Source organism: Glandiceps talaboti, chromosome 13, assembly GCF_964340395.1.
Source record: "Glandiceps talaboti chromosome 13, keGlaTala1.1, whole genome shotgun sequence".
Lineage (NCBI taxonomy): Eukaryota > Metazoa > Hemichordata > Enteropneusta > Spengelidae > Glandiceps > Glandiceps talaboti.
Window position 1 is genome coordinate 7138518 of NC_135561.1, and position 24995 is coordinate 7163512.

The window sequence follows — 24995 nt, forward strand, 5'->3', positions numbered from 1 at the left end:
TCATACTACTCAAATTATATTTATAGCTCTAACGTGTGGCGGAAAAATTAAACGAGTTCTGATTGATTGGATCGGCAAGACCCTGTTGGTGTTCACTTGTCTATACTTCTTCATCGTGGCCTTGGCATTGATGGGTGATGCATTCACGTTGATTGGAGGGTCAGCGGCAGGTGCTGCCCTGTCTGATAGCACGATACTAGAAAATTCTATCACCGGTCTAATGATTGGCATGCTGGTTACAGTACTCCTGCAGAGTTCGAGTGCAACGACCTCTATCATCGTTTCCATGGTAGCATCAGATAGTAAGTATGATTTATAATGCTTTAGTACACTTACATCGTCACCTGCCTACTCCGCTGCCCACAACTTTCCCGCCAAATCTATATGAGCTAAAGTTTAGGAGTTTTAGGTATATTTGTGACACCTTAACAATTGGACAAATACCACCCATCCTGTTTGTGTTATCAGCTCCCAAAAGTTTCCTTTAAAGTGACCAAATTTGTAAATATGAAAATAATATGTTTTTCATTCCGCTACATACGTGGATAGATGGCAGAATTTGTTCGGCCGGTAAAACATCTCTCAAAGGGGTCAATCTTCCAACAGATATTTGTACGCATTACCCGCCAAATTTTGCAGGAATTTAATTCAACCACATTGAATTGCTCTGGTACTCATTAAATTGCACTATCGTCTACTGGGTTCAGGCCATATAATTAATCACGTGCAGGGATACTGTAATTATTGGACTTGTCAGATTTAATTGCATGTGTTCCAACAAGAAATCTTCGTTCATTTGAAAAGCTAATTTTGGTCCAACCACGTGACAGATTTAATAGAGCTCAGAACTTTTTCAGTATGTGCATCCTCGAGACGGAACTCGCAAAGTATGAAATAATCTTTCAAACGTAGTTAATGCCACACCTTTTAGACAGCTTGTACTGTTATTTTAAGTGATACTAAATGAAACGTTTTCCGTTCTGCTGTTTAGTTATCCAGGTGCAAGAAGCTATTCCTATGGTGATGGGAGCCAACCTTGGTACATCAGTAACCAATACCATAGTAGCTGGTGGACAGGCTGGTGACAGGGACTCCTTTCGACTTTCCTTCGCCGGTGCTACAGTACACGATTGTTTTAACTGGTTAGCCGTACTCGTTCTACTACCTTTGGAAACCCTGACTGGCTATCTGTATCATCTGACATCAGCCATCGTAGAATCTTCCAATCTACACCAAATCAAATCTAACGATAGAATCTCAATAACTGATCCAATCACAGAAAAGATTATACAGGTAAGCCTGTGTTACTTATTGCATTATTTGCTGAACTCAATTGTTGTTAAACTTAAGTATTGTACTGGCAACTCGGTTGTTGTTAAACTTAAATATTGTACTGCCAACTCAATCATTTCTAGTTTACAGTAAAAGTTATTTAACATTTTCTCTTTGGGGATATCTACACAGATTGACATAAGCGTGTTAGAGAGGATAGCCTTAGGTGAAATCGAACCTGGAGAAGAGAGCCTAGTGGATAGATGGTGCGTGACTGAAGAACACTACTATAACGAAACTTTTTATGATAGTAATGGTACTTTGTATAACTACACCGAAGTACACAACTATACAGATTATATAGAAAGATGTAAGTATAAGGATATGAATAAATCTTAAATTTACTCAGCAGTTTCTGAACTAGACATTTTGTCAAATATTTGCTTATGCCAATCCTATCTTTATTCTGTCCATACCCAGGAATCAAAATGAATAAAGAACAAACAGAAAGAAAATTATTTGCAAAAAAAAACAATAATAACAGCATACTTGAACATTGCTCTAAGTAGTTCAATGGGTACTTCACTTTTTTCTCACATGAATATTAGTTGTACAGTCATGTTAACAAAACAAATTGATAATTTTTATTTTCATCGATACTTTTTTCTCCATATCTATACGCCATAGTTATCATAACTGTATGAAGTCTTATTTTGAAGGTGACAATGCGGAATAGTTTTAGTCGTTTATATTGGGTACTTTACTACAAACGAATACTTCGTTTGAGGATTGCCAAAAATTGTTTCATCTCACCGCAGACGACTACAGTCTGAGATGTCACGCTCATAACAATGCTCCTACTTTCCTTACGACAGGTGATTTCCTCTTCGCTTATTCTGACTTAGCTGATGAGATTATCGGGTTGATCTTACTGATTTTCTCCTTGGTCCTACTGATGGGATGCTTAATTGGAATTGTTAAGGTACTGAATTCGATGCTTCGAGGCAGCGCCGCCATCGCCACTAAGAAATTCCTTAATGCGAACTTCCCAGGAAAACTGTCATGGCTGACCGGATACGTCGCCATCTTGATTGGAGCGCTGTTCACCATGTTGTTACAAAGTAGTTCGGTTTTTACCTCTATGTTGACGCCTTTGGTAGGAATGCGAATCATCACCTTGGAAAGAATGTTTCCATTGACACTCGGTGCAAACATTGGAACGACATTTACCAGTCTCATAGCTGCTTTTGCTAGTTCAAGTTCAACTGACTTTGAAGAGGGTGTCCAAATTTCTCTTTGTCATCTATTTTTTAATTTATCAGGTATACTATTGTTCTTCCCTATTCCTTTCACCAGAAAACCACCACTTAATGGAGCAAAATTCTTAGGAAATACTACAGCTAAATATAGATGGTTCTCAATAGCATATGTTTTAACAGTATTTTTTATCTTACCGGCCATTGTCTTAGTTTTGTCTTTACTTGGCTGGCAGTACTTAGCATTATTTTTGATAATATTCGGTGTAATTTTAATATTTGTTATAACTCTGAAAATCTTACAATACAAATGCCAAAAGCGTTTACCGAAAAAGCTACAGAATTGGAAGTTTTTACCAAAATGCTTACGTTCCTTAGAACCCTATGACAACCTGATAACGAAATGCATGATGGGATGCAGGAAATGCAAAGTACTATGCCGGTGTGGAAAGGGCGGAGATGCGTCCATCAATGAAACCAAGGATGTTTCAGAGGAAGAAGATTCTCCAGTCAGAGGTGTAGTGATGAGAGTTATCGATACAAACCAGGGAGAGGATAATCCCGTTATAGACATTGGAGATGAAGTGAATGGAGGTGCCGTCCCAAACGGTCATGTGATAGCAATACCAAACTCTGATGGCATCAAGACAGATAATAGTTATGTCAATGAAGCAATACATACTGATAGTAATGGCAATGAGCTAACGATTGAAGTCAGGCGGCAGCACAGGGAAAAGGACGAATAATCAATTTTGTTCTCGCGGTTTTTCGGATTCCTAATATTATTTTCTCTACATTTCAAATAAAGTTTTAAATCACTGATTTTTCCTATTTCCTACCGTTATCACTGTCTTATCAGAGTTTACCAGCTTTGCACTAATTAGTAGTTTGCTAATCCTAAAACAAACTCATAGGCTAATTGCCCAATGAACACATTGCGGAGTGAGTGTAATCATAGTAGGGTCTATGGTGTAATCATCTACTGATCCGACTAAAGGAAGTGCACTGCCATTAGTCTTATCAGTAGATGTTAACACTCACTGAGAAATGTGTTCATTGGGCAATTAGCCCGTGAGTTTGTTCTAGGATTAGCAATCTGCTAATTAGTAAACTCTGATAAGACAGTAAGTGATAACAAAAGAAAATAGGGAAAAAAGGTGAGAGGAAACAATATTTAAAACTTTATTTGAAATATAGAGAAAATAATATTTGAAATCCGGAAAATCGCGAGAAGAAAATTGATTATTCGTCCTTTACTCTATGGTGACAGTCAGTGTTTCTTAAAGGCCCACATTGGATTAGAATTAGCATCTAGGTGTGAAAAACGGTTTGGTAGAGCTATAAACATTTAGTCAGAGCAAAAGAATGCTCCCATGTTATCCATATAGCTCCACTGATGCGACAACACAATGGGATAATCCGAGATTGAAACATTGCCCTTTAAGAACTTTGTTTAGGTAGAAACCCCAATTCTGTTCGACTATGACACTTACCTGTTGGCAAAATCCTGATGGGTAAAAACCCGAATGTCTCAGACTGAAAGGAGGTGGGAGTCTACCACCATATCCTATCAATAAATTCTTAGCTGAAAACCATTGGTTTACGGCTACCGATTGCTCAACACTTCAGGGACCATATTAGTTTTTCTGACTTGTAATATTTGGATGTATATATTAAAGCTTAAGAATTTGTTTATTCTTGCATATTGTTCATCTTCAACGAAATACTACATATCACAAACTAAACACAATACTTAGACTGTAAGATACGCCGTGCGCTCCGCCCTCACCGGTGTACTGTAGGTAGGCCAATGTGCACGTGTGAGGGGCGTCATCTCGTCCAGACCACACAATCCTTTTAACAAACTATAAGTTCAACTGTCAGGCCAGAGAAAATGGTGGATAATTTTCATAAAGTTTTGCAAAACTATGCTGCAGATAATTTCATTTATTGTATATCTGAAATCTTGTCGAGAGATGCCAAAAATCTATTGGTAAAACCAGCTTTGTATTAAAGTCTGAAATATTTTAATATAAAATAGGGTCTTGTACGTTTCTATTGCATTGTGTGAGCAACTGTTACATCACTTATTTTGAAAGCGGTGATGTCGAATCTCATAGCAGCTAGGTTGGTATGCCCATGTTTTTGATGATGATAAGGCTTGCACTACAGGGTATTTATGAAACAATTAATGGTGCTAAACTATCAGTGTACCGTTATAATAATAAAGTAAATAAATTTATTCAACTTTCGTACTCGAAGAATTTACTAGACTTCCTTATCATGGAGGGAGAGAGAGAGAGAGAGAGAGAGAGAGAGAGAGAGAGAGAGAGAGAGAGAGAGAGAGAGAGAGAGAGAGAGGGGGGGAGAGACAGACAGACAGACATGGGAGGGGAAGGGGCAGACAGAAACTCAGGCAGAGGCAAAAAAGACAGAGACGGAGACACAAAGACAAACAGAGGGACTTACCAAGATTACACATACATACATACATACATACATACATACATACATACATACATACATACATACATTCATACCTACATACATACATACATACATACATACATACATACATACATACATACATACATACATACATACATACACACACATACACACACATACACACACACATACATACATACATACATACATACATACATACATACATACACACACACACACATACATACATACATACATACATACATACATACATACATACATACATACATACATACATACATACATACATACATACATACATACATACATACATACATACATACATACATACATACATACATACATACATACATACATACATACATACATACATACGGAAGGGGAAAGGAGGGAAGATTGGAAAGAGACAGGGGGGAGTTAGAATGGGATGGTGGGAGTCACAGACAGAGGAAAAACATTCTAGATCTTGTGAAAGACCGGGAAAGAGACCCCTGTGTGTACGTCTCACGTGTGACTTTACCTAATAGTATTCATCTGTATCTATATACAAACAACACTCCTATATACTAGTATATCAAGCTATGATGACCTTCAGGTTGAAATAAACACAGAATATGATAGATAACATTGTCGATGTCAGCTGCCACTAGCGTCTCTTTGCACGACTATATGACGTAAATACTGTACTTTCTGTCACATTCCTTATCAACTTTATCATAGTAGGATAAAGTTTGGGTCTTCAGAAATCCGTATCCTTTGATAGACATATTACCGAGATGACATTGCTGATGTAGATCTCGGATGATAGTACCCCGACTAATTACCCTGTAGATGAACTATTGGATGCTGCATAATGTCGACGACCAGATTGCTGCCAGCGGTCGTAGAGAGCTGGTTCCAAGGTCGTGACAGAAGTGCAAAACATCACAAGTAATGTATTTTATGTCATACGTATACATTCTAATAAACGCCAAAGATAGAACTGTTTTGATATATTTTTCCAATAACATTTTTGATCAACAATATTAACCTTGTAGAAACACCTTCCTTGTAAAAGAGAACACGGCCCCTTAGAAGCTTATGAATCGGAATCGGGTTTGTTGACCTCTGATTGACATCTGAGCTACACATTTAAATACAAGTCAATAAAACTGTTATTGTTTATTTCTTGGGTGTTATTGTGACATTTCAGGACACGTAAGTTGAAAAGCACTGGGATTTCATTCCAACGACCAGAGTAGTAGTCATGGCAACAATATTTCGCCTGACTTTGTACCCACCTATTGCAGTTATAACATTTCAATTGACGTCACTACCTCCGTCGTACATAAATCGTGCTAGTGATCTAGAATTTTCTGACCTTGACTCATGTACCTGCAGGATGTTGTCCCCAGCCGTCTACAACCCTGTACTATAGTAATACCATTTATCTTCATGTAACAGTTTCTCGGTGCTATTTTGTGTCAAGTGCAAAACTATTCTGCATAACAATATTTTTTGAAGGGGATTGCTCCCAGCTATTTTCTTTTTATGCAGACGAATACACACAAAAACACACATTTCTACAGAAATCCATGCAGGTTTAGGACTACGTGACAGAGCTCTGTTGCATTCATTCGTACCACGCACGTTGCTATGTAAAAGCATGTGTTTACATGATGACGATATAGTGTTTGTTTGAAATCAAACTAGATTCCAGAGGGATGAAATTAATCAATAATTAATTGACAGCCTCTAATATGTTTGAAAAACTTGTGATATGCATGTAACTTTAGTACAGTGGATCAGTATAATTATGGAGAGTGTGGACATTTATTTGGAAACCAGAGAGGTAGTCCTCATTGAACAACTTTAGTACAATGCAGTGTAATGAAGGCAATCTGTTTTATACCATAGAGAGTCGGTTCTTCCTCCACTATCTATGGTTTTACAGGTTGGCCAACGTAATGCAAGTTGTGTAGTTTCTCCAGTGAGTGCATGGTAAAGTCTGTAAACACACCATTGTTCGTTGTTAAAAAAATACCATGTAACATTCTTTTAAATTTGCCAGCCAGATGTGCAGTACATAACCAGGTATGTTTAATACAATAAGAATAGAACCTGGCCATGTTTCGCTCAGTGAGTGCTCAGACCACTTCAAACATGTTCTATAGTGGTCTGAAGTGAGGGTAACTGCTAACATTCCCAAAGGATAGATAATGTCAGACAGTGTCATGATATCACTACCAATACCAACTTATTTGAAAGTCTTCAAACTTAAGTGTACAGTATATTGATATTTTCCCAATCCCCTAGGTGGTCTGGTTTCACTATTTATTTACAATTGTTAATTGTACTTATTTAATTGTATGATCGTAAATTATACATTGTGTAGTTACCCGGAACAGATATGAAAATCTCAATAACTGTTGATTCAGAATTTCTTTTTTATTCCTTGTAAATTTTGTTTAATCAAAGGCCATAGTTACTCGAAAATGAAACTCGTTTTCTTTTATATAACACATAATCTTGAATTTAACGCACCTATGTGCATCTTGAAATACATTTTCAGAGCTTTTACTAACGAAATTTACTATTTTTAAAAATATCTTTTATGACTTGAATTTATTTCAAGAACAATGACATAGCCCTGTCGTGCATATACCGGCATTGTGTGTGTGTGTGTGTGTGTGTGTGTGTGTGTGTGTGTGTGTGTGTGTGTGTGTGTGTGTGTGCGCGCGCGCGCGTGTGTGTCTGTGTTTATGTATCTGTGTGTGTCTCTGTCTGTCTGTCTGTCTGTCTGTCTGTACTGTACTGTCTGTTTGCCTGTCTGTCTGTTTGTGTATGTGTCTATGTGTGTTTGTGTGTCTCTTTCAGTGGGTATTTGTTTCTGAGTGCCTGCTACCGGAGATCCGCCTTCCAACCACAGGATGTTTTCGCCAGCGACGTACATTTACATAACCTTGCTAGGTTAATCTATACCGATACCTATACCTATACAAATTGGCAAAGTTACAAATGTCTTTTGTACGTCATGAAATTCTTAAATTTTACCAAAGTATTGTTTAATTTGAAGAAAACAAACAAACAACAACAACAACAGTTGGTTATAGTATATATAAAGGACAATGTCAACATTGTAAGTTAGTTATAGTTGTTAGAGTGATGACAGCAAGTAACGAGTTGACAGAGTCGTAAATATTGGTAGTCATCGATCTCAATGTAAGTAACTCATACTTTAGTTGTTATTTGAAGATCTTTGTTGACAATTTGAGGAGCGTAAAAGATTCATTTTTATATACAAGCTAAGTAGATAGATTATTTTCGTTTCCAGGCCTTGCAAATAATTTACATTTCGAAATTTTAAATCAGGGCTATTGATTACCGAACACAGAAAGGTTGAAATTTTTATATACATCTGAGTCATTACTTAAAAAATTACATTGTTTACGGATTTTTTGTAGTAATTAATTTAAACTTTACACATAATTGTCGGAATCGTGATCACTCAACTAGAATTATAAGATTTGTGGGAAATTGTGGCGTGGTTGTTTAGGACTCAATTCGGCAGAAATGAAAACGCATGAAATGCCCACTGATCACGTGAAAGTTTTCAGATGTAGCCCCGCTTCATTTTCATATCCAAGTTCAGTTACACCTAAAATTTGAGATCGAGGCAATTATAAGATCGCATGTCACAGTTTAGATTGTGTTTTTTGTATATATATTGAGTGTCACATACATCATTTGATCCAAACACAGTCTTGAAAATGCAACACATTGAATTACCAACACAGATGAATTTTCATTTGAATACCATAATTAGGTATACAGTTGCTGACACGGAAGAGGTAGAGACTCGTAAGTAGGGCCATCAGAATTTGTGTTCCCAGTACCACATGTAGGTGAACAAGCTTAAGTTCGCGGAAAACATCGTCAGTGCAAAATAGATAAATCTCAGAAATCAATTGTAATACAGAAAACAAGGATTCAAGCAATAGTTTTAGAGAAAAATGGAATAAGATATCTTTAACACATTCCGTTCCTCGAAGAAAGAATGTGTCTTTGGGAACAAATTTCTTTGAAAATCAAAGTTGTTCGAATTACCCTGAACTTTATTGGTTATTTTGATGGACCGAAATCGTTACAAGCAGTTTTAATAAACTAATTATGAATAGGTGGCTAGTAACAACTGCGAGTCGTTCAGTCAACCAATTCTATGGTGTTCTCAGGCTGAGGTCTAGCGTAATGGTTATTCTTGGACTACAGACAATGCATGGTCTAACAACCGGTTTATAGCATGAACCGTTTTGGCAAATCTCATCAACTTACTCAGGCCTCTTGCTTTAAAAGTACCGGCTCAATGTCTAGATCTCGGTCCATGTTTCTCGTTTGCTCCAAAGTGCTAAATGGAACCAACGTTAGGTTGGTTTTATCTAAGTTCCATTTTTTTATGCTTAAAGGTACCATTTTCATCAATTATACATCACGTAACGGGACATCTCTAAACGTCGGGGGACTTCTTATTCATTCCCACTACTAGCCTCAGCATTGTCTGGTCAGTTTTTTCAAAAGAGGTTCATAATCCTAGCATTGTTTATTTCCCATAATACCGTGCCAAAATGTACAGTCAGCTTCTTCTAAGCTAGATTTGCCATCTTGTAAAACTCTCGTTTTAGAGTGGTCGCTATACAGGATTGGTAAAAGTGACACTTCGTTGTTCCCTAAGCATAGCAATTATTAGCAAAGATAAAAGGAGCCTCACATTTGTTTCTCTCGAATGTGGAGATATAATGACGTCATGTTTTACCCACAAATGCAGAGTAGGTCAACATCGTACATAGCGGACAGTAACCTTTGAGAGACCATTCGATCGTCCAATGACGTCATTGTCATTATCGCACATGGGACGCATTCATTGAAACTTTGGCTTCAAAATTCAGTTTTATCCAGCTACTTGGGCATGATTAGTTATCTGTTTCTTATCAATTCCAGTAGACAGTGCGATAAAAATTAGGTATATTAATCAACAATTCGATTGAAAAGAGATATCACCGATCAATTAAATTGGTAAATCACAATAAGTTCAAAACTTCAATCAGATATCACAATAGCGACCAAAAGAACAAATATTCGGATTGTCAGTGGCCAAATGGTCAGCTCGTGTGTTTCTTACCTCTACGGTCTCGAACCCTCCAAACGTCGATTAGATTTGATTAAAAAATAACCAGGTATGCGGGTGATACTCAGTTTGACCCTGCCGAACAATGCAGTTTTCCCCAGGTACTAGAGTTTCCTACTTTTCAACACTAGGGCACTAGGGCACTGTTCACTGGTGACCATTATACATATTTCAGAATTTATTTGGACGAATATAGATAATTTATCAAATCCTAATATTATTCATAAGTGAGATTATTGTTCTATTAATTTGTAAGAAGACGGTGAAGTAAGTAAATAACTCAAATATTACTGTGCTAGCTCGGTAAATCTTCGAGACATAAACATAGCAATGCAGTTATAACTGAAAACAATTATGAAAGTCCAAACAAAACAGACCTCAATAAGTTGACAATAAGTGTAATGAAACTATCGACGTCACATTGATGGGATAAAGCTTAAATCGGTATAAATTATTACAATGAATCGTTTTTTTCTCCTTCACCGTTGTATGACCGTATATCCGTTGATCAACTAGAAACCAAAACGTTACAGAATAATATACAACTCAGTCATCTGTTACTTAGACTCTAACGTGTACGTTGTCTACAATGTACAAAGTGTTCGTGGGCTCTATAGCTTGCTCATATGATAGCTCCGTATTTAGTGTCATTACAGTTTTATACCTTACCTAGCCATGACATGAAATCATACGTGTAGAAACAGTTACAAAAACGATTGACATTATGTTACGGTGCCCCAGTCAACCCAGCTGTATAATTGAGAACATGTAAGATAAAGCAGCAGGTTACGGTATGAATGCTTTATAAGCCTGCACACTAATAATATGCTGCAATGGATTATGTGCTTCAATTCCCATGGAGTTGAGAACAGTTGTGCCGCTTGGAGTAAATGTTGAAAAGCGCTATACAAAAACTAACATTATACTGACATTATATGATATTGTTAAGATGTCTCAGAAAGTATACTCGTCCAGTAAAAACATTCAAAGCTCGCCGTACAGATTGAAGAAAAATAGTCAGCAAATACATATACATGACTTACAAAAGTTAAAACCGATGTGGGTATCAAAAGCGTTCACCAGTAAGAGCCTTGGTTTTGTAGATTTCTTGAAATGTATTTTTCACTCCTATTTAAATGTTATTTGGTAGCACATACATGTAATCACCAAACCCTGCCAAAATAATGGCAGACTTCAATGCCAATATATAAGTTGTGATCGTTTTACACGTGACCCGCGAGTTGAACTGATTTATTTGCATCGTACGACACACATTCATTGTATGGAATGGTTGCACATGTATTCCACATGGTCACCATGTCTGAACTTTTTGTATGATGAGTTTAATATTTGACAATTTACATGTAACCGCACTAAATTGTCATCGGGTACTTAGGCCATGCTTTCTGCCAGTTTTCGAAGCATCCTCTAGTGACCACTGGCGCAGCCGGTATACGTATGACAAAGAAACTTAAATTGGAAATTATTTGAAAGTAAGTGAACTTGTAATTGAGTAACTATGTGTATTGCTATATACAAGTCATTCTTGTTGTTTTAATCAACGAATTATCATTGAGAAAACCAATGTTATCTTAAAATGTAGGAATAGAATATATACTAATTTTGTCTTCAACCGTACATAAAGTTAAGTTCAAGATGCTATGCCAGATATGCCAGACATAATTTTGCCATGTTGATTCTGTCTTTTATCTATTTTAAAGTTAATTTTATTAAATTGGCGAATAAACGTTATTTATTATTAAGTAAAATGACACATCAAACCATGCTAAGAATTAAAATAATGAAATTAAATACAACGATTGATCACATAGATAATTAATCTTCACTCGTCCAAATAAATTGGGAAATTTGGTGAATGGTCGCCACAAGAGCAGCGTCCTAGTGTTAAAGAAGCAGGAGTACCCGGGCAAAACCTGCGTTGTTCGGCAGGGTCAAACTAAGCATCACCCTTCTTCCATACAGACCTGGTTAAATTTTAAAACAAACCCCGCCGACACCTGGCTGCAGAGGTAAGAGGCGTACAAACTCGGCCACCGACAACAATAAGTACCATTTATTCATAAAATGGGAATATGCAGTTTTTAATATGAAGTTCTACGCTTTTATATTCAATGATTTCATCATCAATTAGGCATTTCTCCCTTCTGTATTAAAATTGAACTTAAAAAATAGTGGGCTAATATTAGTCCAAACGAATGACATTCTAATAGATCGACACAATAGTTTGCATAGTGTAAAACGTCGTGTATGATATTAGTTAGACCACTATAGAGAACTCTATTATAGTGGTCGTAGGTATTTCACATTTGCAGATCAAAGTTTATATATAACTGGAACCAGGTCTTTACATATGATGTTCATGCACGTGTACGTGTACGTGTATCGTGAAATGATATCATCTGGTACGTTTCGCATGAAAGACCATAATTCTTTGTCAGTTACCTCAGCAATGGCCTCGTTTATCACAGCCCACTTAGTAATGAACGCTGGAATGTCTATGATACACAACGGAGTGGATTTTCGTTGTTTTTCTTATTTTTTCACTAGAAAAAATTCTTATTTTATGAATACAATTTCTTAATATAGTTTACTGGTGACTACTATCAATTGCCTAGCTAAGAAATATATGTCTGTGACCTCCACGCGTAAAGCAACGCCTGTGAATTTTCTCCAACGTGGACTGTGCACAGATATGGTGTAAATATACATGACTTGCAATACATTTTCAACTCAGTCTTTTGGGTCTATAAAGTTCCTCATCTTTAAATAAACGAGAGGGTTTTGTCTGATGCAACGAAATCTACTGTAACAATACTTTGTAATTTTTATTTTTGAAAAATTGTTCTTACAATCCGACTACTATTTCCTATGTTGGGTTTATTGTACTTAGAAATTACGTCTCCTCGAAATTAAAAGGTAATTTGTAATGTGTAAGAATCATTATGTCAACTGTCTAAGATATCACAAGTTTTAAAAACCAGCTTCGAATGCTGAATAATATGTATGATCACACTATTACATTGTATGCCGGGTAATTCAATGACGTACAACTACGGTAGAGTTGCATATATTTGTTTACGTGTACGAAAGTAATAATACTTTTACAGATTACAATCGAATCAAAGTTGATTACGCAGGACTCCGACCACTGAATTACGGTTTTAAGGACTTTATTGCAACGACAGACAGACAGACAGACAGACAGACGGACGGACGGACGGACGGACGGACGGACGGACGGACGGACGGACGGACAGACAGACAGACAGACAGACAGACAGACAGACAGACAGACAGATAGACAGACAGACGCACACAGACAGACAGACATACACATATAAGGGACAGCCACAGTCTGGAGATACACGGATGTCGATTTTTTTAGATTGCCCACCTAGATATTTGAAAAGATTTGAGGAGTGAAGACGTGCCAATATTTGTAATATGCAGACTTTAAAAAGCTGCTGGAGTATTATTTTCTTCGATCTGACAACCAATACGTTCAATGAAAATCGTTAAAACAGGAATAATTAGTCTTTTTACATGTTAATTAGGGTGCGAGTGTATCCAGAAGAATTACAGGAACAGATTGAAATTGCGGGGGTTTGGGGGTGGGGAGCTGAATCAATTTGATTGGATCTATTGTACCATATTATACACACAGTTACACAATTATGTTTACCCACAGATGATTCAATACTGTAAATGTACAATATTACGAGTATAATATTATATCTAACAAAACGGTTTCAAAACCGTTCAAGTTGCAGCTCGTGCAGCTTTTCTAAACATATTATGTTCTACAATAATCACATTCCATCAAAATTCGGTTATCAACCAGTTTTTTTTTCGATTTATACGACTTCGAAATAACAAACGCGGAACGCTGAATTAAACTTTCGGATACCATGTTGAACAGTTTGTTTTCCGTTCGTATTTTTTTTAGAACTATTTCTAACTCCGTCTCTGGTTAGATTCTCTTTGCTTTGATTTTAAAAGAATGAGTTGAGGTTGAGACCGAAACACACTGGTGTCAATCCCTGGGTATAGTTTTGGCTCCTACAGATGCCTTTTATCATCACAGCGAGGGCTTGACGTTGATTGACAGTTTTGACAGCGCCATCTAGAGTGTCAGCTTGACAGTTTAACAAAGACAAACCATTGTTCGTAAAGATAATGGTTTATCATTTGATTGCAGCAGACGACAGACTGAAGTGGACATGGTGATTAGTGTCTAACTTTGTATAACTAATGTCATGCTAACGAACACTAATCACAACTAAACACTTATCATATAAAGAGTATGGTAGTGATTTGTGTAATGGTATTCTCATTCCCTATCAATCTATCAACATCACACACCTCTCAATGCTGTAGCCTCATTACTAACGTCTTTGGCATACGCCCTCACATTCTAAGCTTTCAACGATGGTATCATAACATATCTAATGTAATTTGTTCAACGTTAAAATATGACTGTGATCTATTTAACATAATTAGCTCAAAGTAAAGATCGGCAGATTTTGGTTATTGTTTCAGAAAATCTGATTTTTTGATGAATAATTCAAATGATGCCTAATAGCAAATCAACGATATTATTTTGGCTCGAGGAGCTCTAGGGGTAGGGATGGCGTAAGCTAGAACGATTGGACCTTGCAGCCAAAACTCTGTTGTTCAATCAAATTCTTGCCTTTTGTTCACGTGAGATCAAAATTGTCGATATATATGTAAACTTTGTGGCAAACATCATTTCTCGACTACTAACTTGGTATCGCTGTTCAACTAAGAGAAGGTTATGCTGGTAAGGCTACTCCCACTTCCAGTTGACTTCCTTTTTGCGTTCTTCTTCCCTTTTTTTCGTTTTTCTTACATTTTAACTGCATCAAAATTGTATCATTAATTGTCAATAGGGTAAATGAACAAGCACCAAATTTAGGTCCGACAGTCTCGGTAACATGTGAAAATTGTAAGCATAAACGGGTATATTTTTTATGGCACGTTAATTAAACTATATTTTGCTTCTTGATTTGTAAAATTTACGTCCTTTGAATTTGCGCAGAAAGAGTTATCAATGTTTTTTCGTAAATGTTTGCTATCTCTTTTTAATTCCACCGTTCTGTGTACACCCAGTCAATCTGCCAGACATAGAACGTTTTTACATGTAATGTACCATACAGTAGGCTTGATGTTACATAGCGAGGTTTTGTAGGTCGCCCGACAAAACACTGTAATCATATAAAAAGTATGTAAGTGGATTTGTTTTTAGAGTAAATTTGTCCATATATAAACAATTGTCCATGCTGTAAGTTTGCCAAACTTTTCTTCATTACCATGCTTTTAGTGGGTTTCTGTCTAACCATGTTGTTCGTTGACATTGTTATTTCATCAAAGGTACAGCGAATTTTCCTGAGTCATCTGTAAGTGGCTGCCTTACGATGACGTTGATGAGAAGAAAAACAATAAATAAATAACTTTTGTTTATGTCAGTTGAAATGTTATAGGTAATAAATGGTGAAATTAACAACGGATACGTGTATTTTTAGACTTCATCAATTACATAGTGTTTTTTTTCGTTATTTACAGAAATGTCTAGTGTATCTAGTGACGACATTACCGTAAAGGTTAGTAGTCTTTTATGTATCATATATGTTCATAATATGTATGTATGTATGTATGTATGTATGTATGTATGTATGTATGTATGTATGTATGTATGTATGTATGTATGTATGTACATGTATGTATGTATGTATGTATGTATGTATGTATGTATGTACGTACGTGGGTGTGGGTGTGGGTGCGTGCACGCACGTACGTACGTACGTACGTACGTATGCACGTATGTATGTATGTATGTATGTATGTATGTATGTATGCACGTATGTATGTATGTATGTATGTATGTATGTATGTATGCACGTATGTATGTATGTATGTATGTATGTATGTATGTATGTATGTATGTATGTATGTATGTATGTATGTATGTATGTATGTATGTATGTATGTATGTATGTATGTATGCACGTATGTATGTATGTATGTATGTATGTATGTATGTATGTATGTATGTATGTATGTATGTATGTATGTATGTATGTATGTATGCACGTATGTATGTATGTATGTATGTATGTATGTATGTATGTATGTATGTATGTATGTATGTATGTATGTATGTATGTATGTATGTATGTATGTATGTATGTACGTATGTATGCACGTATGTATGTATGTATGTATGTATGTATGTATGTATGTATGTATGTATGAATGTATGTATGTATGTATGTATGTATGTATGTATGTATGTATGTATGTATGTATGTATGTATGTATGTATGTATGTATGTATGTATGTATGTACGTACGTACGTATGTATGTATGTATGTACGTACGTACGTACGTACGTACGTACGTACGTACGTATGTATGTATGTATGTATGTATGTATGTATGTATGTATGTACGTACGTACGTATGTATGTACGTACGTATGTATGTATGTATGTATGTATGTATGTATGTATGTACGTACGTACGTATGCATGTATGTATGTATGTATGTATGTATGTATGTATGTACGTACGTACGTACGTTTGTATGTATAATGCATTTTTTTATATTTGAACAGAAAACGAATATGTCTGACAAGGAAGTGACAGCTGACTTTCCCGATGCTGAAAACCACTTTCCTAAGTGTGAACCTATTGAAACTCAAGTGCCAGGCACAACGACGCCAAATGGCATTGGAAACGGACAAATCGTGATGTCTATGGACGGAGAAACAAGTGAAGATAAAACAGAAATCATTAGAAATGGCATGAATGGAACGGTTGTCGCGGTAGACAAAGTAGAAGATGGAAAGGAAATCAAAAGCAAGGCCGAGGAAGACGAAGACCCGTGGTCTGTTGCCGCAGTTTATACGGATGACAGACCAAAGTGGTCGGGTAAGCTGCCACAGTTTTTGTATGTTAAACTTTCCCCCATGAAAAATCGCAATAAAGTCACCTCTTTCGGGAAACGTTAAAACGTTTATTTTGCGAAAGTGGAAAAATAAATCTTGGAAAGCGCAACATATATAATTATTTTTTCGGGGGGGGGGGGGTTGAAACAACATTTCACTTGGGCGGCTACGAATATGCCATTGGTGAAGCTGCAGTCAACTCCAATCCTCGTGTTTCACAAACTTAGCCAGCGCAAACGGACACAACACTTCTAGAGTAAGAATTGTTGAAGTAAGATCAATATTTACCTGTCCACTGTGGTCAGAATAGGTGTATTGAAAATCAAATTTTTGCCCACAACTTTCATCCGCAAACAGGTGTTGTAATTCTCCTGCGTTTAGCAAAATGTCAATATGAAAAATTCTATATAAAATGGGTTACCGAAAATGAACTCAGCCACAAACTTTCTACAGACAAAGATATGGTATGAGGCGTTTGTGGAGGAGTCAACACTGCAATTTTATAAACTATAGGGATTACCATTACTGTCAGTTAACCAGAATATTGTCAACTGACTTCAAATAGTTATGAGCTTCTACACAGATATATATATATATATATATACAAATAATTGGTATAAAATGGACTTTATGGTGAGTGATATTGGCACACCAAGTTGTAACTATTAGCTAGTCGAGGAAGACCCCCATAGTGATAGACAGAACATATGTGTAACTGACACAGACAATCAGCAGACGAATATATCAATTGTTATTTTAGAACTGTTCTATTCTTGCCAAATTTATCATTTTAATTAAAAACTCTACTTAGCAACTCTGACATATGAACAGGATGACAATAATGACAGAATAAATAAATAAAGAATTATCTGAGGTGGACATTTTTGTTGTGTGATGTAACAAGATACGTTGTATTGACACCTCCGCATCTTACACTATGGCGCCATTCTGACACTGGGAGTTCACGATGAATGGTTAATTTACCCCCTCATTATTCACACTATCAGTTGATAAGGTTACGAAAAAAGTATTTATCTTTGATTCTTGGCATATTGTTTGGCATACCGACAAATGTCAAGTGATTCTGTAATGTGATTGTGCAATAATTCATCAATTTCATGACAAAGTAACTTATGAAATGTTCGGTATGTTATAGTTTCACGAGCCAAGCAGTCGAAATGAGACGAAGAACTATTTACATGTCAGAAACAGTGTAATTATTTACCTTGTAATACTTTGAAGTGTGATGTGAAGTAATAAATATGCATCTACCTCAATTAAAACCCAAAGACTTCGTTTAGTAATAATTTTTGTCCTGAGTGTTTTTTTTAATGATTTAACCAGAGGATATTCATACAGTCCAGCTTATATTCTCTCTCTCTCTCTCTCTCTCTCTCTCTCTCTCTCTCTCTCTCTCTCTCTCTCTCTCTCTCTCTCTCTCTCTCTCTCTCTCTCTCTCTCTCTCTCTCTCTCTCTCTCTCTCTCTCTCTCTCTCTCTCTCTCTGTCTCTCTCTCTCTCTATCTCTCTCTCTCTATCTCTCTCTCTCTCTCAATAGAACTATCTTTGGGTGGTAAACTCAAGCGAGTACTATGGGAATGGATTGGCAAACTGTGTCTCGTCTTCGTAGCTTTATATTTCTTCGTGGTGGCACTAAATGTTATGGGTGATGCCTTCACTCTGATTGGTGGATCAGCTGCCAGTACTGCTTTATCTGACAGTACCATCCTAGAAAATCCTATCACTGGTTTGATGATTGGTGTTCTTATTACTGTCATTCTACAAAGTTCAAGTGCAACGACATCTATCATAGTTTCCATGGTAGCATCTAACAGTAAGTGTCGACTGCTTTCAGATATATGACAATGGGAGCTAGTTGACTTGAAACATCTCGTCCTCTGACTCAACAATATCTGACTAACATTGCTACATTTTACCTTCTGGCTCAACAAAATTCTTGCCAACACTGCTACATTTTCTTTGCGTGCGCAATCGTTATCTTAAACAGAGCGTCGCCAAAGTAGATACATTGTAGCAACCTGTACTTTCCAAGATGTCTGATTCAATAGATTGAGATGTAACACTTGTACTCAATAAAGTTTTGTTGTGCCACGTGATAAAATAAAGCAGGCGACGATTTGTTTCAATTTTACTGGCTACCTTTGTCATTGATATCATTAGTTTAGAAAACATTGCGTCGACCGAAATTTCTTATTTTGAACACTTTTTATTTTATTTTCATTCTCTCCAGTTGCCAATTATGTATTTATTTATTTATTTAGTCAGTCAGTCAGTCAGACTGTCTGTCTGTCTGTCTGCCTGTCTGTATGTCTGTCTGTCTGTCTGTCTGTCGGTCTGTCTGTCTGTCTGTTTTTACGTATATTCGTTTCCCCCCCCCCCTGTCTGCCAGTCGTCCACCTGGCTGTCTGACGTATGTCTGTCTCTATACGTCTGTCTGTCTGTCTGTCTGTCTGTCTGACTGTCTGACTGACTTACTTACTGTCTGTCTGTCTGTCTGTCTGTCTGGCTGGCTGGCTGGCTATCTGTCTCTCTCTCTCTCTGTCTATCTATTAACCCCTGTCTTGGTTGTCATTTACAATTCCATGCATTTCAATGTTCGATCTATAATTAAGGGAACACAGTAACTTGTGAAACGTGTTCACCTACTATTTTACAAAATGGCATCTATGTGGCATATATATGGTACAACATACAAGAATATACTTCCTGTCTTCACCTTTATAGTCATCCAAGTACAAGAAGCCATCCCTATGGTGATGGGAGCTAATATAGGAACGTCAATTACAAATACCATCGTATCAGGAGGCCAGGTTAACAATAGAGATGAATTCCGACTTTCCTTTGCCGGTGCTACCGTACATGACTGTTTCAACTGGTTGACTGTAGCTATCTTCCTGCCTCTGGAAATGGCCACTGGGTACCTCTATCATTTGACTGGTGCTATGGTTGATGCTAGTAATCTAGAGGGTATTGCATATACTAAGAGGTCTAAAATAGTCAGTCCTATTTGCGATCTCATTATACAGGTGAGAGAGCAATTGTTGCTATGGTAACTCTGTTATTAATCTTTTCTCTCCAGTCAAATACCACACGTACTCAGAGCTTGGGAAATTTGAAATGGAAATGGTAAATCTTGGTTTCGATAAATCTTATCTTGTATCATGAAAGTCAGAAGTATGTGGTCTTAAACTTCAAAAGATCCAATTTTGTCACCTAGTTCGATAATAAAAAATCACAAGCACTTGTTTGCCATCTATGCCAGTAAAATAATCACGTCTTTTGCAGTTGACAACAGGGTTTGTTACATAAATTGTATTTTAGCAGATTGATGTATTTGTGATCAATTGAGATATTAAAACAGTGTGTAGAGAAGGGAAAAATAAGATGTAGCCCATGTTGTAGTTTAATTTTCACTAAAAAGATATCTAGAAAACCCTCATATTAAATGACACCTCCTCCTTAAACACGTCTATAGCCTCTCATTCTCAAGTTCGACGTGTTCTGGATTCACACCGATTAACAAACATAGTCACTACCGATCTGCTGAAACCCTTCTGTGCTTGTTCTATGCTGGAATTGAGATACCGTTGGAAAACATGTTTTCAGTTCATAAACAGAAAACTTGTGACATGTTGGGTGTTTGGAATTTGACACCCTACCCACGCCTCATATCTATAGTATATACAGAATTTACTTTGCTGTAGTCTGTCAGCTTTATGCCGTGACGGGGCGCCCTCACACATCGGTCGACAACTCGAGAAATCTAACCTTGCTAGATCTAGATAAATACCATCCTAATGAAATTTGGAGTCAAAGTCTAATATAGGAGACTACTAATAAAAGTATTACTAACTTATAATACCTTACTTTCTTAGGTTGACACAGGTGTATTAGAAAGAATTGCTCTTGGTGAAATTCAACCTGGTGAAGAGAGCCTTGTCAAACGGTGGTGTGAAACTGAAGACGTGTACTATACAGTAAATGAGACGAAGTATGACTTTATCAATGGAACAAACTACACATATCTAGAGGAGACCGATGTGTATAACTATACAATCTACATCGAACGATGTAAGTATATTTATCATATAACGTAGTAGTGCACACACTATCTAGCATTTGCTTCTGTTATCTTCTATATAGAGCACCCGAAATTCTCTTCGGAAGTGGTGATTCTTGACATTTTGTAAATGGGCCGTTGTAGTAATAGTAAAAACAAATGTTTCCAGAAAAGTATTCGTTCTAAATATTTTATATGGCTGTTCCAGCATCATTGTGAAATAAATGGAAAAAATGAACGAACAAAAATAACTGTCGTTGGTAGCAACAAGTCTATAACAAGCCTATAAAGCTCTAACTGGGGTACAAATCTTTTTCTTGGCTTAAAGTGGCACAAATTATTACTCAAGATAACATACCTAAAAAACTTCGATTTAAGTAGTCTAATATAATTTTAATAATTAATGTCGATGCATACATTTTATGACATTACATTGTTAGATCGGTTGATTGCATAGCAACTGTACATTTTTGACACGTATAATACTAAGTGACGTCACTCTATCGTTTGTAAATTATATCCTAATACCAGGTTTGAGTTCAGTCAATTACAAGTGTATGTCAGTAAGAAGAATACTGTGAATACATTTTAATATGCAGAAAAAAAATACATCCCTACATAAACTCAGCTTGTGCCCCTTTAAATGATCATTTCATAATACTAACTGCTCACAACTTACACGCCATGTGTGGTACTATTTGACACAGGTCATGTTGTTGGCTTGTCCATATCATCAATTGTCACCAACGATAAACTGTTGTCCAAAATATAAAATTGAATTTGTGAAGTCAAGTATTGTCAGTGATGAAGTCACGTGGATTCAATAGAATGACGTCATTGAAATAAGTACATGTTGAGAAAAGTTCGCAAAAAATTGAGAACGTGATAAAGATCTTAATATAGAAGATGTTCGATAACAGATTTCTTGTAAGGAATGTAATTGTCTACGTTTTAGTCACATAGTCACCAATTCTCAGAGGTCCAGCTCGGATGAGGATTGCAATAACAGTTGTTTGATAGCGCTACAGTTACCATACGAACAAGTTGCTCCATAATCCTATGTAATCCTTATTCCTCCACTGATAAGGGAGTGTGAGAACCTGAACTTGAAACTTTGGTTTTTTGAATTAAAATAAATGCTAAGCACTTCGGTCAGCTAATAAAATGCTTCGTTTCTTTTGTATTTTTCGTTTGCAGGTAAACATATATTTGCTTACTCTGAATTATCGGATGAACTAATCGGATTGATTCTGCTGATTTTTTCACTCTTTCTGTTGATGTGCTGTTTAATTAGTTTGGTGAAAATATTGCAGTCCATGTTGAAAGGCAGCACTGCCAACGTCATCATGAAGTTCCTCAATGCCAGTTTCCCTGGTTACCTGTCATGGCTGACTGGATACGTCGCCATCTTGATCGGCATGATTTTCACTCTTTTACTGCAAAGTAGTTCTGTTTTCACATCCATGATAACACCCTTAGTAGGAATGAAAATTATTACACTGGAGCGAATGTATCCCCTGACTTTGGGGTCCAACTTGGGGACAACTTGCACCAGTCTTTTAGCTGCGTTTGCAAGCCACGGATCTGTTGACTTTGTAGAAGGGGTACAGATATCATTTTGTCATTTATTCTTTAATTTGAGTGGTATTATCGTCTGGTATCCCATACCAAAGTTTCGGAAACCCCCGATTGGTGGCGCCAAATATCTCGGAAACACAGTCGCCGAATATAGATGGTTTTCACTGGCATATCTAATCATTGTGTTCATCTGCCTTCCTCTGACCGTTCTCGCGTTGTCCTTTGCCGGTTCTGAGTGGGTCTACCTGTTCACAGTTATTGTCCTGTCAATTATTTTTATCGTCGCCGTCATCAATATCCTACAAGCAAAATGTCCCAGATGTCTCCCAAAGTTCATGCGTACTTGGGAGTTTTTACCCCTATGGATGAGGTCGTTAGAACCCTACGATCGTTTGGTCATCTGGTGTGGCATCGGCTGTGGGAAGTGCACCGCAAAGTGCTGTAAGTGCTGCAACCATACCGAAGATTTGGAAAGTGCTGGAAAAGATAAGTGCATAGAGGATTCTGGAAGGACAAGTAAGGAATTTGAAATGGTAGTGACCGACTGCTTAGAAGGACAAAGCAATCCGAATTGTGAAGATAATGTGACAATTGAAGGATACAAGAATCTAGCTTATGAAAATGAAGAAACTGACAAACACAAACACACAAACAACATCATGTGAAACATTTAAAACCATTTCAAGATACATTTTGTCATAGAAAAGCTGTCTCGTGTTAATTGACATTAAATAACAACACAGGATATCGTCCAACGTGTGTATTCAAGTCGTGTTGCCACCACAACCATCACCACCATCACCAACGTTAACGTGCACGAAAAATAAAGTTAACGAGAATACAAGAGACAGTCGATTGCAACCGGACCATAGCGTTCAAAATATTCAACTATCACTTATCTTAACCACTTTCCTTTAATACTGTACCGTGTGAATTACATTTTCAAATGCTACAGTTTATTTGGTTTTTCTTAATACCAAGAATGCTAAAAATCATGTCCTTTAAATTCTGAGGTCAAAATTTTACAAAATACATTTTATTTCAACAGAATTTATTAATGTATTTATTGTTACGCGGATCTTACTTGCTGAATGATGTATTATTACTACTGTTCTTCGCACACAGCTGATAGACCAAGTAATAACACCCGAATCACTCTCATATCTCATATCTGACTCAACTTCTGTATGTACGTACCAGGATCACACTTGAACTTTAAAGGGAATTAGCTCAGACTACACTACACACAGTGTTTAAAGATCTACACTGGAAAACAAGGCAAGCACCCAGCATAGTGCCTCGTTCATTGACTTCCCGCGAAGCCAAGTCTCCCTACCAAAATCTGAAGTGCCTGTCCGTCCCCAGTGTGCTTTACTGTGACGTCCTTAAAGTCTAAATATACATAACGCATGGCCAATGGCCAAATAATTAATGCACTCCATATAGAGCTTTTCTGGGCGTGATCATGCCCTAAAAGTATTCTTAAAATATTGATGAATGATCACTATGAATCCTAGATATTTATGAAATGCAGACTGTCGTCTCATGTATGCTTGGAATCCTGTGTGGTCTGAATCCAATATCCTTGAGACAGTCTATTGACCTTTCAGTCAAACTAGGACATGCGATGTTGTTAAAATATTAAGTTTACTGAAATATAAATATGTCATCTGTGACAGTATCAAATTTGAACATATTCAAAACCAACATTACATTTTCATAAAATATTTATACAAGACTATATATCTTGAATTATGCACAATGGAAAATATATTTTCAATCCAGTGACAAACATTAATTAATCACTTTTGTAAATATCGTATTTCATTATTTGTAAAGACAAATAAATCTAGTCTTGCAAACCAACATTTCTGTGGGGGGAGGGCGGCTTTCCTTCCGATCACCCCGAATTAGGGTATTGGCCACTGACAACTAATCCTACAGACCAACTTCCATAATTGTTTTCGTTGAAAACGCCGCCATAATCAGTCTAACTATAGCGTATAGGCACCATGTGTTACTCGATCCAAGACTAGACGAAAAACATTAGTTAGACAATACAGCATTCCGTTCATTCTCATTGAATTCGAAGTTATTATTCATCCATCATCCATAAACACCGGTACATCCTTGAATCTCACGGTACAACCAAGAAGGCTTCCAGTCATACACCAATCGTACTTTCATACT

The 24995-nt window shown here is 36.7% G+C and overlaps 2 protein-coding genes and 1 long non-coding RNA gene across 3 annotated transcripts in view; all 3 read left to right on the plus strand.

Moving 5' to 3' along the window:
- LOC144445009 (sodium-dependent phosphate transport protein 2A-like) overlaps positions 1–3274 on the plus strand; it is a 5000-nt gene extending 1726 nt beyond the window's left edge. Inside the window, exons 2-5 of the mRNA XM_078134560.1 lie at positions 27–302; positions 992–1293; positions 1465–1642; positions 2148–3274. Coding sequence (XP_077990686.1) covers positions 27–302; positions 992–1293; positions 1465–1642; positions 2148–3274 — 1883 coding nt within the window. The remainder of the gene's footprint in view (positions 1–26; positions 303–991; positions 1294–1464; positions 1643–2147) is intronic.
- Positions 3275–8159: 4885 nt separating this feature from the next.
- On the plus strand, positions 8160–16888 carry LOC144444602 (uncharacterized). Its single transcript, XR_013481858.1, has 3 exons — positions 8160–8198; positions 15763–15800; positions 16816–16888. It is a non-coding gene; the product is annotated as an uncharacterized LOC144444602 (long non-coding RNA).
- Positions 16889–16950: 62 nt separating this feature from the next.
- Positions 16951–23470, plus strand: LOC144445011 (sodium-dependent phosphate transport protein 2B-like). Its single transcript, XM_078134561.1, has 5 exons — positions 16951–17131; positions 18705–18980; positions 19892–20193; positions 21043–21238; positions 22425–23470. Exons 1-5 carry the CDS (start codon positions 16951–16953, stop codon positions 23468–23470), a joined length of 2001 nt encoding a protein of 666 aa, XP_077990687.1.
- Positions 23471–24995: the final 1525 nt, after the last annotated feature.